General features: G+C 37.9%; 1 protein-coding gene across 2 annotated transcripts in view; it reads left to right on the top strand.

The window, feature by feature from the left end:
* Positions 1–18,863, top strand: part of ppme1 (protein phosphatase methylesterase 1) — a 57,523-nt gene that overhangs the window by 21,817 nt on the left and 16,843 nt on the right. For both annotated transcript variants that reach the window (XM_059963934.1, XM_059963935.1), the window contains 3 exons: positions 6,290–6,341; positions 9,465–9,619; positions 11,198–11,288. In XM_059963934.1, the coding sequence (XP_059819917.1) occupies positions 6,290–6,341; positions 9,465–9,619; positions 11,198–11,288 (298 nt within the window). The remainder of the gene's footprint in view (positions 1–6,289; positions 6,342–9,464; positions 9,620–11,197; positions 11,289–18,863) is intronic.

The following is an 18,863-nucleotide window of genomic DNA, read 5'->3' as shown; positions in this document are numbered from 1 at the left end:
CTAGCTTCTTTCATCTCTGCCCAATTCACCCACCCCCTAAATTTCAGTATAATTCTTGGCGCTTACAAAGACTCAGAATGCCTATTTGGTGTTTCCACTTTGTGATCTCACTACCTCTTTCATCACTCACTATACAACTCTTCTATATCCTGGGATTTCCCTTCAAAATACTAGAAGACCCCAAAAACTCCTGTTACTAATTTTGGATTACAGAATCTTCTCCCGCTCCTCCAATTGTTTTGACTTTTGTCTTTCTAATTGCTGTTACTGGTTGGTGCTAAATCACTGAGTTATCAACTCCAGATTTGTCCGGATTTTGAGGCACATTTGTGGTAATATGCTGAGGTAAAGATCAAATTCTGATTGGTAGAGTTCTTGATGTTTTGGTGTATCTTATGACATATTTCCGAATTAGACTGCAAAGCTAAACAGAGAGCACTGTGTCTTTTGTTTATATTATAAAACAAAGTAACTTGAAACTGCACAAATTAAACTATTGGACTTGTGGAAATAGCTAATGGGGGGATAAAAAAAATGACATCATAGGTTATCTCCTAAAAATAAATATCAGACTTCCTGAATTTTTGGCTAGCCATTGTCTTGATTATAGCAAAGAATTTTCTTTTAAAGCGCCATTGAACCAACAATTTATTGTAGATTGTCCTCTTAGTAACTTGGGAACTATTTCTTTATAAAATTGTAAAGAATAGTAAATCATGAAATTTCTGGCAGTTTAGAACTTTGTGTTGAAGTAGTCTATATCCAATCAAACTTGGAGAAAGTTACTTTAATATTGTTAGACAACTAAATTTTGACTTGATATTCCTGGAACGTAGGGCTGCACAAAATATTCATAAAGCACAATGAATCAGTGGGAGGAATTTTGAAAGATAGGTATGTTGAAGTGGGGGAAATTATGTGATGTTGGCTCTTTGATATCCCAACCTAGAGTTGCTTTTTATTTCTCCTAGGGTATATAGCAATATTTGAGAACTTGGGAGGCAAATACTTCCAGATACTTATCAGGGCATAGTTTTACATAGCATGGAATCAGACCTTTCCACCACTAAATCAGTTCCAGCTACGTAGCACCCATTTACACTAATCCACTTTTATTGTCCCTACATTCTCATCAACTTGCTCTGCATTCTGCTACTTGCCATTCCGCTGCACACTGGGGATAAGTTACAGTGGCCATTTAACTTGCCAATCCACATCTTTGTAATGTGGAAGGAAACTGGAGTTCCCAGAAGAAACCTGCATGATCACAGTGACAACGTGCAAATGCTACAGAGGCAACATCAGAAGTCAAGATTTGAGCCCAGGTCTTTGAAGATGCGAGTCAGGAGATCCAATTGTTGTGCTGCTGGGACTTTGTAGTTTTGCTCCTGGCTGAATTGGTTTATAGAAATCTGATTTTATGCAAATTTTCTTTTTATTTTAAAGCATTTTTCAAGCTAGTAACATTTCAGGCTGTTCATTAATGAAGCAGTGCAATATATATTCAATTAGTTTAATGATGGATATTGTTAGGGTGATTATTAGGAAATGGAAGAATGTATGTATGCTTGTAAAATATGGATAGCTATAGAAAATAAATGTTTCTGATTTATGGAGAAATCTGCTTATGGACAGCTCTCAAAAATGAAACTCATTCACAATCTGGTGATTTTCTGTATTGAACTCACAATGACATTTTCCTTTAGTAGTATGAAATACCTAGCTGAATTTCTGTGTTTTCCCACAGATAAGTAGTCGGGGAGAGTAACTCATTCGCGTTGCGTGTGGTGGATGCATTGACAGTATCATACCAACCTCTGTCCTACCACACTGAATTGCAAAATAAACAGTTTGTTACTTATTTGTTTATTTGATACATGGAACAGGAAGAGGCCCTTCAGCTCACAATGTCTTATACCAATCATGATGCCATTTTAAACTAATATATGGTCTATATCCACATTCCCTCACTGTTCATATGCCAGATTAAACACCTCTTAAGTGTTGCTGTTGTATCTGCTTTCATCTGTTTTCTTAGCAGCAGGTTCCCAAGGGTGCAGGTATTTGGAATTAAAAATCTTACCTTGTTAATCTCCTTAAACTTCCCCCTCTCAACTTAATACTATGCCCTCTGGTATTTGATATTTCAACCCTGGGAGAAAGACTATTTATACCGCTCATCATTTTATATGTTGCTGTCAGATTGCTCTGTAGCCTCCTGTGCTCCAGAGAGCAGAATCTTTCATAAGTATGATGGTGCAAAAAAATGCTTTGTTTAAAAAAAATAATCAAGGAAGTGTTAAATTCTGGAGATAATGGGATGCATAACCTTGAAGTTAAATATGACACCAAGGTTGTGAGTGAGCTGAAATAGAAATGGGAAATGCTAGAATTGCTCAATAGGTCAGGCAACAATGGGAAAAGAGCAACAGAATTAATGTTTCAGTCAAAGACTCTTAATAACCAGGAAAGAGAGAAAATGAGGTAGTTTCATGTTTCATGGTGGTTGGGGAGGGATGTATATGTCAAATGTCATATCTGATAGAGTGAGAGCAGGATTACTATGAAGAGCCAATAATGCCATTATTTGTTTCAGATTAATGAAGGGAAAACACAAAATAGTAAAATCTGTAAAGAGTACAAACAATTAAAAAAAATCAGACATAAGAAATACAAAAGCAGACGAGGCAGTACTAATGGACAGAGAATAACTAAATTAATATAGTTGGTGGATAATCTATAGCAGAACAAGCTAGTTCTAATACAAACATAGAAAGCAGATAACCTGAATTTGTTACTGAGTATGAAAGGCTGCAATATTAGGATACAAGATGAGATGCTGTACCTCAAGTCTACTCAGGATCTGATTTGTAACATTGGAGGAGGTCACAGGTTCACAGGCAGGTGGATCACCACAGGAGTGGGATGGAAAATTAAACTGACAGGCAACATGAGGCTTGGGATCACCCCTGTGACTCCACAAAGTAGGTCAACAGATTATGTTTTTTTTTCAATATGTGGGAAACAAATCTCAAGTGTCAGATGCAAAGCACCAGAACCGGATTAAAGAATACTAGTGGTGCAAGTGCATTGTTGGTTTGCCTGGAAAGAGAGTTTGGATCCTTGGATGATGGAAAGGGATGAAAGGACAGATACTTCATCTCTGTGGTTAATGGGAAAGTGTCATTGGAATACTTGATGGAGGTGGAAGAATAGAACAATGAATCATGAAAGAAGCAATCCCATTGAAGAATTAGAAGTGAGGATGGGAGGGTGTATTTGATTTGAAAATTGCAAAATATAACCCATTTAAAGTAGAGGTTGGTGGGGGTGGGGTAAAGGGGATTGGGGGAATTTTATCCTTTTTCTGGGAGGAGGGGAGGATTTAGGAGCTGAGGTGCGGGAAATAGAAGAGATGTATTGGGAGTTCTTCCAATGATGAAGAAGAAACCATAGTTCAGGAAAAGGACAGAGATCTCAAAAGGTATTTATGTGGAAAGTTTCATTGTCAAAGCAGATATGAGAGAGACAGAATGAAATTGATTCCTTATAGGGGGCGGTGCAAGGAAATATAGTTGAGAAAGCTGTTAGAGTTTGAGGGCTTGTAATGGATGTTTATTGCTAACCTTTCATTTGACTAGGTCCAAAAAGGAAAGGGGAGAGTCAGGGAAGAAATACTAATGTTTTCAAGTTTGTAGGAAAGCAGATTGTTTTATTTTCAAATAGATATTGAAAAGGTGATAGTCTGTGGCTTGGTAAGGTCTATAATAAAGAGAACTAAAGTAAATTTCTTATGTTGTAGCAGTATTATGTTGGAGATAATTTCTATTAGACAATTAGACTAATAGAAGTTAAGATAGTTAGACATAGGAGTAGAGTTAGCCCATTCAGTCTGTCAAGTCTGCTTCACCATTCCATCATGGCTGATTCATTATCCATCTCAACCCCATTTCTCCTGCTTTCTCTCTGTAACCTTTGACACCCTTATTAATCAAGATTCTATCAACCTCCACTTTAAATATACCCAATGACTTGCCCTGCACAGCTCTCTGTGACAATGAATTCCACAGATTCATACCTTCTGTCTAAAGACATTCCTCCTCATCGCTGTTCTAAAGTGACATAACTCTATTTTGCTGCTGTGCCCTCTGGTCCTAGACTCACCCACTAAGAAATATCCTCTCCACCTCCACTCTATCTAGCCCTTTCAATATTCAAAAGGTTTCAATGAGATACCTCTTCATTCTTCTAAACTCCAGCAAGTACAGGCCCAGGACCATTAAATACTCCACGTATGTTAACCATTTCATTCTTGGAATCATTCTCCTGAACCTCCTCAGGACCCTGTCCATTGTCAGCATATCTTTTCTCAAATAAGGGGCCCAGAACTGCTCACAGTACTCCAAGCACGGTCTGACCAATTCCTTATAAAGCCTCAGCACAATATCCTTGCTTTTATATTCCACTCCTCTTAAAATGAATGCTGATGTTGCATTTTCCTTCCTTGCCACAAACTCAGTCTACAAGTTAACCTTTAGAGCAGGGGTCTCCCAACCAATATTTATGCCATGGATCAAAACTATTAAGCAAGGAGTCCATGGACCCCAGGTTGGGAATCCTGAACAAGGACTGTGCACCCCTGATTTCTGAATTTTCTCCAAGTTTAGAAAGTAGTCTTTGCCTTTCTTCGTTGTACCAAAGTACATGACCTTACACTTCCCTGCACTATATTCCATCTGCTACTTGCTTGCCCATTCCTCTAATTTGTCTTGTCCTTCTGCAGACTATGCTTTCTCATTAATCCAGTCCTCACTGTGGGGTGAACAGTATGATGATCTAGAAAAGATATCATGATAATTTGATGAAAATGCCCTAAAATTTCCTTCCCTTTTACATCATTTGGTAACTTCTCAGTTCCTTTTGTTATAATTTATTTCAGGATACTAGAATCCTGAGAAATGAGAGGAGACTTGATAGAGGTGATTATGATAAGGGGCGTAGATAGAGTGGACAATCTGTACTTTTTTCCCCCATGGTGGCAATAGACAAATTTTTAATGTGAATGCAGGAAAGTATAGGGAGATGTCAGCTGTAGTATTTTTTTACACAGAGTGGTAAGTGCATGGAACTGGGTTGTGGTAGAGGCAGATATATTAGGGATCTTTAAGAGACTCTTGGACAGACATATGGATGAAAGGAAAATGAAAGACTCTGTGGGAGGGATGAGTTGGGCTTTGTGAAAAGGTCAGCACAACATCTTGGGCCAAAGGGCCTATACTGCATTGTACTATTCCATGTTACATAATAAATTTAGATAAAATGGATACAAAACATGTTTGGACAAAAAAAGGGTGTATGCAGGAGAACTTCACACTGATAATGATTTATAACTGCTGCCTATCAATATTGTGGAAGAGGAGGTGATTAAGGGTTTAAAAGGATTATGTGATCGACTGAGGTAATAGGACTAACCAGGATGCTATGTAAAGATGGCGTACTGTGATGATTATTGGCTATTCATACAAACCAGGAAGTCATGTTAGAGCTGCATATAATGTAATAGCAGGGTCACGGTTAGCCACTCATTAGAGTTCTGAAAGGATGTGATGGCTCAAGCAAGGTAATAGAGAAGATTTGCTAGGATGTTGCTAGGATGTTACCAGGACTTCAGAAGGTTGAAAAAAGATTGTTAAGATGGAGCTGTTCTCTGTGGAACTGAGAGAAGGTTTAACTGAGGTGGATGAAATGATTTGATTCCAAAATAGGGTGAATAGGAATGACAATTAAAAAAAATATATACCAGTGGATAAGTTGATACCTGGAAGGTATGGGTTCAGTGTGATCGTTAAAAATTCAAAGGCAAGTTTGTTTTCCCATCCCAAGAGTTGGGGGAGGGGGGAGGGTCTGAAACTTGCTGTATAAATGTGTGGTAAAGGCATGCTCCTAAAAATACCTGGATGTATATTTATGCTGTGACCGACAAGGATATGGAATGAGGGTTGGCAAGTGGAACTAACCTAAATGACTCCCTTTGTTTTGTTTGCTGTGGGCATAGTCAAAGGGGTTCCTGTGCACAATATTTTGGTGAGGTCAATACTGAAACATTCCTACTACAAGCTATATTAGTTCCTCCCTTTTGCCCAAGTTCTGTAATTTTTTGGTAGTCTCCTGTTCATTAAAACATGGAAGCCAAACTGCATCAAGATCAAATCATTTATTCTTTTTACTAAGAAGATGGGAAACCAACTGTTATGAAAACATTTAACTGATGGTTCTATTTATCTTCCAGGTGATACAAAAGTTGTAAACAGTGAAGATCTTTCTGCAGAAACCATGTCCAGGTACAAAAGCAGTAAAATAATTTATTTCATGTTGTAAACGATTCAGCTACTCAATAGCAAATTGTTTATCTCCTTCCAGTGTATTTTTACTCTGTGTTACTGCAAGGTCATTAGGACCTTTTCATAGTTTCTTAGCAATCTGTGAAATTTTCTTGTGAAGTGGGTTGCTCCATCTGTTGACAAGATCTCCCATGGTGAGGTACATCCTGACTAGCAGTTTGCATCTTGAGTGTGAAATGCAAGTGTTCCAGAAACATTGCCAAACACTTAATAAATAATGCATGGTCATAGTATGTCCAAAACTGTATGGAGTTTTCCATTTACTTTCTCATGGTTAGATTTGCAACAACACTTTCAGTGGATCATGTCTGTGGATTCATTTATGATTGTGGTTTCAAAGTTTAATTATTGATTGGGTGAATTTGAAACTGTTAAAAAAACAAATTTGATAGTTATTCTTTGTGTGGTTATTGCTGAAGTAATATTATCCCATTTAGTTGGATCATGCCTGTTAATCATCTCATATCTATTTATTTCCCTTTGCTCAATGTCCTTTGGTGACTTTAAAGAGAAAAATAAACCATTGATCTGAGTACTGGAAATTTTAAATGTCAAAATCCAGTGACTCTTACAGGAGAGAGTTCCAGACTTTTTTTTTTCTGGTCTTTGTATGCAAATGTTAGTTTCACTCTTAAATCTTCCAACTCTAATTTTAAGGTCATAATCTTTGTACGGGATTTGCCAATCAGTGGAAGTAATTTCTTTTTTATCTGCACAATGGAATCTGCTTTTAACTCTACTGACCCTATTTAATTACCTTTCAACTATTAATATTTATTTATAGAAATCATATTTATTCCTGGCCCTCATTATTCAACACTGTAGAGCTGGAAAACAATTGCATTTTATCTGACTGGTAATACTAAACACTTGAGTGCTGCACTGGATTCTTAGCCTGAGCTTGATGGGTAATAGTAGTTCAGCAGGATTACTGAGGCAGGTGCCATTCCTACTAGACTCTGAGAAAGAGCCACTGTGTGTATTTCAAAAATAAAAGCAGAAATTGCTGAAAATATTCAATTGCTGGACAGTAACAGTGGAGGGAAAGAAACAATTATTTAATATTTCAGGTCAGTGATCCCTCATCAGAACTAAGAATAGGTTTTAAGCGTTCTGCTCTGCTGTGTCCCTGTTGGCTATCAGTAGCTAACTGAAGGTGGTGTTGCCAAAGATGGTGATGCTCCAGGTACGAAGTTAATCAGTTTTGTCTTTTATTTGTATTTGCATTTTCTATTTGCAGTTTCTTCCACTGAAAGACAGCAGCTTTTTACGAGATATGTTTGCATGGAAGAAACAAGAAGGGGAAAAGCAGGCACTAGGAAAATGGACAGGATTGATCTATTATAATTACTTTCAAAATTAGTTTAGTGTTTATTTGTAATGACCTTTCTTTTGTGTTGTGTGGTGAATGCTGATACTCCATGACGGCAAAAGAGTAAGGAATGGCCTGTTTATTTTTGGTACTTTGTGAGCAAATCTATAAGAAACAATAATCACTTGCCATCTGGGTTTATTCTGAACCCAGATAAGAGTAAATGGATTGTGTGCTTACCCAGTCCCAATCTGCCTGTCTTTGAAATACAGGTGCTGGCTAATAAATAGCAATTCTGACATTAAGCTCTGTATTAGTTCTGATTCAGCAGCCTATTTTTAAGTGAACATGCTGCAGTTGATAGTTTAACAATTAACCATCAGCTACAGTCAGTTGTATGTGACTGTGCTTGATTGAGTATTTCTAATTTGGACTCTTCCCTATTAATAATATTTCCTCTTCCTTTAAGATTATCCATAAGACAGAATACTTAATTGTGTCATTGTTCAATAGAGCAGATTTTAAAACATTATTATCTAGACATTTGTGATTATAAAAATTAAATTTTCTGAGAAATTCTGTTGGTTAAATGCCAGTACAATACTCTAATTGATAAATATAGAAGATATCCTGTGTGTTCTCTATTGTACTTGCAAAATCAAAAGCAGAACAGTTAATAAATACAGTTTAGAATTCTTGCTGTTAGACAGACATTAGTTTCATGGAAATTGCTGTCCACGTCACTGCAGAACTTTTCATCACATTGAAATGGAAATGTGCTGCAAAATTGCAGAAATACTCAAATGGCGGGATTAGCTTTAATTTGAAATTAACCCTAGACTAAGCAAATAATCTCTTCTCAGGCTTCCTGCTGGGTTCACGTTTCGATTATAACCAATGCTTAAGTGATAAACTCTGCCATCTCAGGAAGATGACAGAATTTGTCATTAAAGCATCAGTTATAATTAATACCTGTACCCAGCTGGAAGGCCAGAAGAGTTTATTTGTCGTATAAAGAGTTTATTTGCCGTATACATCAGGAAAGCACGAAGTCCTTTTTCATCTAAACTAGACACTTAAATTGCAATTCAAATGTATTATAAATAGTTTAGATCTGTTGTCTTGTTAAGCCTGTTAATTTCTAATTTTAATATTACTTTTTTAAAATATTTAAAATTCCTTTTGATCTTGAAACCAAGTTTGTTTTTTTTTTATTTTAGAAGCTTTTGGAGAATTTCACTGGCAGTAAACCAACTTTAACTGTTAGTTTTCATCTTTTCAAGATTCCAGAATGATATAAGGCCATTTCTGTGTATTTATGTACATAAAAAAAAATGCACGAAATTGAAGGCATAGTCTTACCTGCAGCATTGAAAGATGCTTTATTTCAATATTAATGTAGCGTCCAAATTTATTTTGTCAAGTTTAAACCAACTTTCTACCTCTGCAAGTGGGAGAAACATGTTAGTATTTGATCTAAGATTGGCTGATAAATGTTTTGTATATATAGTACTCATTTTAATTCTAAAGGTTAACACATTTATATAACAAATGCAAATCAAGAAATGTGTACATTGAATTAGAAAAGACTGCCATGGGATAAATACCTTGACAGTGGGCTGTTTAGCACATTGCACCAAGATTTGATAACCCAACTGGATGTTATAAGGGTAAAATAGTCTGTAAGTCAGCTTTGTTGAGAAGAAAGCTTTGTACATTTTTTTTAACATCTGTATACTTTTCCTTTACAGAGACATTGGAGATATAATTGACACATTGTATGGTGCAGATGCTCCCCCAATTCTGTTGATTGGCCATAGTATGGGTGGAGCAATAGCAGTTCATTCTGCAGCTAATAACTTTCTGCCATCTCTTCTGGGTCTCTGCGTGATTGATGTGGTAGAAGGTGGGTTATTTAAATTACTATGTCATACTTAAAGTACAGTACTGTGCAAAAGTCTTAGGCAACCTAGTGTTTTTAATATAAATATTGTTTTAGATGTTTATTTTTTTTTTCTGCATTAGTGTGTCAGTGGAAAAGAGCAAATTTTAGATTTCCAGACATTCATTTTCCAAAAAATTAAATGTTACACAGAATTTTTTGTATGTTGTTAAAGTAACATTTTTTAAAAACTTAGTTATTTTGTAGGTATATAGCCCAGTGCATGATTAAACAAAGATAATAGACAAGATGCTCATGATCAATGACATCATGAGTTGAATGAACTAAACTGATTAACTGAAACAGAAACAGGTGTAGGAGGAATCAAACCAGGCAAAGGACAACCAAACTAAAAGGTGAGGGTGTGGCAGATGTAACAATTTAACCCTGCAATCATCAGTATTTACACCATGGCAAGTGTGAGCATAGCATCACAACACAAGGTGGTCATCCTGTATCAGCAAAGTCTCTCCCAAGCAGAAATCACATGGCAAACAGGAGTTTCAAGATGTGCTGTCCAAGCTCAAAGCATAAAGAAACAGGCAAGATTGAGGACCAGAAATGCGGTGGTTGGCCTTAGAAACTGAGTGCAGCAGACGAGAGGTACATCAAACTGGCGTCCCTTCTAAATCGAAAGGAGTCCAGCACTGCCTTCGACTCTGAATTCACAGAAAGCACTGGAACCCAAGGACAGTCCTCTACAGTCCGAAGAAGTCTTGTCAGAAGTTGCCCTCATGGAAGAGTTGCTATCAAAAAGCCATTCCTCTGAAGCGATTCATACTTGCATAAAATAAGGACTGGGGTGCCGAACAATGCAGCATGTTCTGGACTGACAAGTCAAAATTGGAAATTTTTGGCTCTCATAGGAGGCAGTTTGTCCGTAGAAGAGTTGGAATCCTCAATGCTGATTCTCATTGAGCACACAAAACCATCAGAAAGGTGTCTGATCGGTCCCAACTTCATTCTACAGCAGGAAGATTATTCCAAACACACAGCCCAGGCCATAAAGAACTATATTCGGTGAAAAGAACAGGGAGTTCTGCAACAGATGGTATGACTTCCACTGAGCCCTGATCTCAACGTTATCAAGGCTGTCTGGGATTACCTGGAGAGACAGAAGCAAGCGAGGTAGCCAAACTCTGCAGAAGAACTTGCCACAGTTCTCCAAGATGCTTAGAACAACCTGTAAGCTGGTTTTCTTATAAAACTGTGTGATAGTGTATCTAAGAAAATTGATGCAGTTTTAAAAGCAAAGGTGGTCACACCAAATATTGATTTGATTTAGGTTTTTCCTGTTACTGTTCTTTATAGTATTTTTTTGATATTTAGAAACTTTTCATTATTTTTGAAAGCATCTTTGTTATATAGAATTTTTTTTCCATGTGCCTAAGATATTTGCATAGTACTGTAGTGTTTCTTTTAAAAGTAGGTCTCATCAGATTCTGAGTCACGGTTATAAGCCACTGAGTGACAATTTTCATTGTTGTATATGTATACATAATTTTCATAGCATTCTGTAACATGTTTTAAAAACATTTCTAGGCACAGCAATGGATGCTTTAAACAGCATGCAAACGTTTTTACGGAGTCGACCTAAAGTATTCAGCTCTGTTGAAAAAGCTATTGAATGGAGGTGAGTTACTTTTCTGAGTGCCACAAGCACCTTCATCTCTCCATATATACATGTAGGGTGTCTTTCTGCCACACCACCCCTTCCTTTAATCAGTCTACCATTCATTTGTCATGAGCCACAGGTGTATGAGTTACTCCTCTTCCAGCAAGAAGTAACTTCGCAGTAGAATAAGTCAACAATCTTTTCATCCAAGGGCCAGATCAAGCAGAATGTTGCAATCTGATCAGAACCTTGGGGGAAAAAATGCCCAAGTTGCTGTCCCATCCATAGCAAGTTTCATCTTGGTTTGGAAGTTGGGCATTTTGAGAATTTTTGAACCAAAAATCAAATCTGAATCGCATAGGGAAAAATCTTTAAGAAAATGCAGATAATTTCTAATTGGGAATGATTGAAAAATGAGTATTAAGCCAACAAAAGTTAACTAGTGGTGGTTAATGGTGTTTTGTATAAAATTTTATTTGTTATTCATTTTTGAGAACTTTACTGGGGACGTTTGAATTTATTATCCATGCTTGATTACCTTCAAAGGTGGTGGTAAACCATAGTCCTTTTGATGAAGGTACTCCTATCCTGTTGGGTATGCAGTTCTAGTAAAGTGAAAGCAAATTATTTTCCAGTGTGTAACTTGGAATGAAGCCAGCCACAGTGGTAGCCCCTTACACATAACTGCCCTTGTCCTTCTCAGTGGTAGAGGTGGAAAGCTTGTGAGGAACTATCAAAAAAGGAATTTTGATGAGCAGTTGTTGTGTGTTATGTTCATCACTGTCAACACTCTTGCTTTATGACTCAAGCCCCCTTGACAGCATTTTTGATTTCATATTTGCCAGTTGTAAATAGATCACAGTAATGTGCATGAATAATTTGGAGGAGAATAATTTGTACCATTATTAGTGATTGGGCTACACTTCATGCTATTGAGCTGTTTGGAAGTTAGTCATTGCAATTGGCAGTAATCATCTGTGGAAAAAATGTTGAAAGGTAGAAGCAAGTCTTAGTTTTATTGGATTTGGTGCTTTCATCTTCAATGTTAAAGGAAGAATAAAAGATTGCTTAATTACAGATTTCACACTCAAAGGAGCTTGGCTTAAAGAGGGCTTTAGTTTGCAGCAATATATTGACTCAAGCAAATACAGTTTGCTGAAGTGCCGAAACAAGGAGGATCAATTTTATCAGATGGATTTTCAGAAATATATAAACTGCAACAAATCAGTTGCTACATGAAAGTCATCTATATTTTCCATAGCTGACAGAGTTACTGTTGTTCTGCAAGTGAAATATGAAAAACATCATAATTGCATGGCTAGTTCTCAATTGCATATCTTTTCCTTATGGATACAATGAAGTAGGAACACAAATAATTGTGGCACCCAGGTTAAGATCTTTACTGCTGTGCTGTAGGTATTACTTTTTAGCAGTTCTGTAAGAGCAGTCTATTCTACTTTTAGACTGTTTTGGTTTGAGCTGAGGTAAGGCTGTTGTTCATCTTAGGAATGTGGTGTCAGCCAGTCAGGATGGTGGAGTTGAAAGAAGTTTCTAAATAACACTGGTCGAAGAGGTTTTTTTTTGAGGGACACTGGTGTGTGTCAAAGTCTTTTTGGTGGGAGCTGGGAGAAGACAGGAGGGTTGATGGTTGAGGAAGCCATCCCTGGTATATAAGGCGCTTTGTACAGATGAATGACTTCAAGGGAGAAGGACCAATAGCCCTGTGGTAAAACCCGTTTGTTTGAGATGGATTTTGAGCAATGTTCAGAAGATATGTGCTTTCACGCAGACTGAGTGAGCAGAGCTTGAGTTAAGAGAACCACAAGATGAGCTCCAACTAATGCGCACATTTGTCTGTATAGTTATGATAGGAACATAGAAAACCTACAGCACAATACAGGCCCTTCAGTCCACAAAGCTGTGCCGAACATATCCTTACCTTAGGACTACCTAGGCTAACCCATAGCACTCTATTTTTCTAAGCTCCATGTACCTATCCAGGAGTCTATTAAAAGACCCTATTGTTTCCACCACCACCACCGTTGCTGGCAGCCCATTCCACGCACTCACCACTCTCTGCATTAAAAAAAAACTTACCCCGGCATCTCCTCTGTACCTACTTCCAAGCACCTTAAAACTATGTCCTCTCGTGTTAGCCATTCCACACGATCAATGTCTCTCATTATTTTGTACACCTCTATCAGGGCACCTGTCATCTTCCATCACTCCAAGGAGAAAAGGCTGAGTTCACTCAACCTATTCTCATAAGGCGTGCTCCCCAATCCAGGCAACATTCTTGTAAGTCTCCTCTGCACCCCTTCTATGGTTTCCACATCCTTCCTGTAATGAGGCAATCAGAATTGAGCACAATACTCCAAGTGGGATCTGACCAGGGTCCTATGTAGCTGCAACATTACCTCTCGGCTCTTAAACTCAATCCCACGATTGATGAAGGCCAATGCACCGTATGCGTTTTAACCACAGAGTCGATCTGTGTAGCAGCTTTGAGTGTCCTATGGACTCGGACCCTATGATCCCTCTGATCCTCCACACTGCCAAGAGTCTTACCATTAATGCTATGTTCTGCCATCGTATTTGACATACCAAAATGAATCATTTCACACTTACCTGGGTTGAACTCCATCTGCCACTTCTCAGCCCGGTTTCACATCCTATCGTGTTTCATGTAGCACCTCAGTCCTGGAGGAATGTTGTTTCATTTTTACTGTGTACTGTACCAGCAGTTTATGGTCAAAATGACAATAAACTTGAATATCCCGCTGTAGCCTCTGACAGCCCTCCAGACTATCTACAACACCCCCAACCTTTATGTCATCAGCAATTTTACTAACCCATCCCTCCACTTCCTCATCCAGGTCATTTATAAAAATCCCGAACAGTAGGGATCCCTGAGGCACACCACTGGTCACCGACCTCCATGCAGAATATGACCCATCTACAACCATTCTTTGCCTTCTGTGGGCAAGCCAGTTGGCCCTTTTATTTATTTTTTTCTTTTCTTTGATAATTGTTTGGTTAGTTAACATTCTTAAATATATGTTCTTTATAATTGTAAGCATTGTACCGTCTATTATTTCTTGCTGATGGTGATTGCAGGGGGAGGGGGATGCTACACAGCATTCACACAAACGGGGGTTTGGGTGGGCGAGACATCCCAGCCTCATGGGTTTGATGGGACTAAAGTCATATACACCCTAAATGTATGGAGCCTGAGAACGGTAATTTCCTTGTTGCAGAATCCAGTGGTTGTCCAGTGGCTAAAGAGCTGCAATTCCAGAGACTCTGAGTAAAAGAGGGTTTCATAGATAATTGCCTATCTTCCCTGCATTGGCCATGCATGTACAGTAGTAGAAACAATTTAGAATCTGCATTAATAAGAAAAGACAAGGTACTCATTGAACAAAGTTATTTTATAGCAAAATATATTCATTGTCAAGATTTATGGTAACTACATGGCATTTTCTTTCTTTTGCAGTCACTGACTTTAATTTTAATAAACTCCTGGGCTTCCAGCTGGGTACAGGTATCTATTTTAACCAACAGTTCTATGAAACACTATCATCTTCATCAGGGATGATATCTGGGCAGGTCTTGCTGCTGCTGCTCAGTGCATTATCTGAAAATCTATCATTAAATTTTATATATACATGGACAGCACCCATCTCTGCCTTATCATCATTTTTATCCTCTCTACTGGATTTAAATTGTCCAGTTATTCCTGGCATCAATTATTTTTTCCCCTCAGTCCTCATTTTTGACACCTGGACATTGTCCAAAGGTCATCATTTATTGTCCAGCCATATTTACTCTTGAAATAATAGTGGTGTACCATTGTCTTGAAGAGCTACAGCCTTTCTGGTAAAGATATTCCAAACAGTGTTTTTGAGCACTGAGTGCCTGATTATGATTCCTTTGCTGTTTAAACAGTGATTCTGGTATAAATTTCCTTCTCTGAAGGGCTTGTATACCAGGTTGACTGCAGAAAGCAGCCATTGAGAATCTATATCTGAGGCCATCAGCAACTTGTCTGTAAAAATATTTTTTTAGTCTGACATCTGTGTGTTTGTTGAGATATGGGCCAGAATTTTTACAAGCATGAATTGTTAGTCAAGCTTCAGAAAATAAATCAGAATACAACAATGATTGCCTTGCACTGTCATCAGAAGACCACCAAAAATATTGTTTGTAAAGGTTGATGAAGTAATTGTTCAGATATTGCCACTGAGAAGTGATGGGTGTGCCACTTTCTTCCTGAGGCTGTGTGAAAACTGTTAAGTGAGAATAAGCTATGGACCAAGTAATGTGGTTTCCTCTGATGTATTGTGTAAAAAATCTTAGGCACATATATATAGCTAGGGTACTTAAGACTTCTGCACAATACTGTAGTAATTTTATATATTGCACTATACTGCTGCCACAAAAAGAAACAGATTTCATGACGTATGTGAGTGATGATAAATCTGATTTGGATAATGGGTCTCGATTGTGGACTGAGCGTGGGAAGTAAGCAGGGAAGGGGAATCATGGTTAGGAAAAGTGGAAGGGAGATGTGGGGGGTGGGGGGAGCAGGAAGCACCAGAGAGACATTCTGTAGTGATCTATAAACCAACTGTTTGGAATCAAATTACCTTGCTTGGTATTTCACGCTAGATGCATCTGCACCTATGCTACCCCCTGTCCCTGGCACTCCTCTACCACCTGTCCCACATCCCTCAAGCACTTTACCCTTGCCATTCCCAAGGTCCTTTGCTCACGTTAGATTTACAAACTCATGATCAGGATAAATTTTCAGTGTGAGGTAGCAATCTTCGATAGTGAAAGAAATGGGGATTTCCAGGGTGTTAATTAACTAAAAACTACCATGCAGAATTTAATGATCATAAATTCTTCGATGTCTATAAACTTTAAAATGTTACAACTACACGACTGGGGAATTTCAAAAAATTTAAAACATGCAACAAAGTAACTAGTTCCCATCTTAGTTGTTGAGCTTCAAAGTAAGTAGCATTAGTACAGTACACACTTTTGTCAGGCATCAAAATTCTGTTGATTTTTCAAGTCCAAAAATACAAATTCCCTCTTTTAGAAGCAAATCCACATTGAACACTTAATTGTCATTGAAGAAAATAAATAATTTCATACTATATTAAATATACTTTAGCATGTAGAACTGTACAGCGTAGTAAAGTCCTTTTGACCCCATGATGGTGTGCTGGCTTACTCCTTGCACAATCTAGCCTTTCACTTTGATATAGCCCATAACCTTTTTTTTTCATATTCGTGTGCCTATCTAAGAATCTAAGTGTCCGTATTGGCTTCTACTGCCAGCCCTGAAAGTACATTTCAGACATCCATTATTCTCTGTTTTTAAAATAAAAGCACTATCTCTGCAATCTCCCCTAAACATTTCTTCATTCACCTTAAACATTGTCCTCTGGTATTGCCCATTGCAACCCCGGGAAAAAGTTGCTGGCTGTCTTATGTCCTTCATAATCTTATACATCTCTATCAAGTCACCTCTCATCCAAGGAGAAAAAACATAGTTCACTCAAGCTTTCCTCATAAGGTATGTTCTCTAATTCAGGCAGTGTCCTGGAAAATGCCCTCTTTAAAACTAAGAGCTATCCCTTCTAGTGTTTGACTCTGCCCATCTGCCCCATCTATGCCAATCATAATTTGATATACTTCTATGTGTTGCCCTTCAACTTCAAAGCTCCAGAGAAAACAATCCCAACTTTGTTTAACCTTTTTGTTATAACTAATACTCTCTAATCCAGGCCTGGACATCTTTTGCACCCTCTTCAAGGTCTCCACATCCTTTAATGAGATGAGGAGAATTGCATTACAATACTCCAAATGTGGCCTGACCGAAGTTTTATATCACTGCAATATGACTTTTATCCTTAATGCTCCAACCAGTGCAGCAAGTATGTCATGCACTTTCTTTACTATGTTATTCATGCGTTGCCACTTTCAGAGAGCTATGGGCTTGCACCCCAAGCCCCTCTGTATGTCAGTGCTTGCCAGGATCCTGCCATTTACTATACAGTATACTTTCCTCATGCATCTGACCTCCCAAAGTGCAACAACTCACATTAGCTTGGATGAAACTCTGCCCTTTCTCTGTCTATTTTCTATTTAGTATATACCCAGCTGCATCCTTTGATAACCATCCTCACTATTCACAATGCTACCATTTTTCATGTTACCTTTAAGCAGAGAAGCCGGCACTGATCCTTGCAGAACACCACTGGTCATAAATCTCCATTCAGAACAACACGCCACACCACTATCCTCCGTCTCATATGGCCAAGCCAATTAAATCCACAATATCATGAATGTTTGTTGTCTCTGCCCAGCTGTACATTATTCTTTAGTCTTTCCTTGAGCCTTTCAGATATCGAGTTTATAGTTCTCTGAATGCACATAATATCCTGCACAATAGAATTTTCTTGTGATTACATACAATATTCAATTTCCAATCTGAGGTGCTTGTGAAAAATAAAATATATTTGAATTTCCTATTATAACTCTTGTACCAATGCTAACTAAAAATCAGGAGAAAAATATATGAATTCTATCCTGAATTTGCTGTAGCTTTTCCCCTTTGTGTTGAATTTTGCATCATTAGACTCATAGGTTTTTGCAGATTATAATCATTGTAGGCAGTGCTGTGATATGATGGGGTCATGTTACTTAGAACTGTTTGTAACCTGGAATTGTCATGAGTAGGAAATGAACAAAATCAGTGTGTGGGAAGTGATCACAAACATACATGTTAAGTGATGGAGCAGGTGCAGAAAGTGCAGACTCCAGGCAACGTCACTGACTTAGTGATTGAGCGAATGAATCTGCTCAGTACTCCCACCTCTGCTCAGTGCCCAATCTTTGTGGATTGGGGTGGGAAAAGAAGGCATGCCAAAATGCTCCGTTCTCACCCAGCAGAAGTTCTTTGCAGCCCCAGTGCAGCTAGCATATCCATCCCCATTCAGCCCTCTAATCTCCCAAACACTTGTTCATGTATGCAGGAGTCTCTGTGTCAGGTGTTTGTAACCCAGGAACAGTTTAAAAATACTTCAACATTTATTAACTTTGGTGGCACAACAGACCACAGATGCTGGAAATCTACAGCAACACAAAGGAACTGAAGGAACTTAGTGGGTTAGGCAGCATCTATAGGAAGGAATTGAACAATGTTTGGATCAAAATCATTCATCATGACTGGCCTTGTTAACTTTTGTATAGTCTTGGATCTTGTCTTACCAAAGCAACGGGAGTATAAAGACTCCATATAGGAAAATTTAGATCACATATCTATACTTCAAATATAATCAAATGATTTATGCACATTTGTACACATGCAGAATAAAAGATAAGTCTTGACTATTAGAAAATATATTGATCTAAATTTGTTAGCTAACAGATTATAAGATCTGTCAGCTGCTTAATACAGTGGCAGTTAACAGGAACATAATTAAAAATATATTTGAAAAATGTCATTTGGTATGAACACATCTTAAGTAAGTATTGTTTTTACAGAACATGATCCCTGCAATCTATTTGTAGGGCTGT

Source organism: Hypanus sabinus, chromosome 3 (assembly GCF_030144855.1).
Source record: "Hypanus sabinus isolate sHypSab1 chromosome 3, sHypSab1.hap1, whole genome shotgun sequence".
Lineage (NCBI taxonomy): Eukaryota > Metazoa > Chordata > Chondrichthyes > Myliobatiformes > Dasyatidae > Hypanus > Hypanus sabinus.
This window is presented reverse-complemented; position numbering and strand designations above follow the sequence as displayed.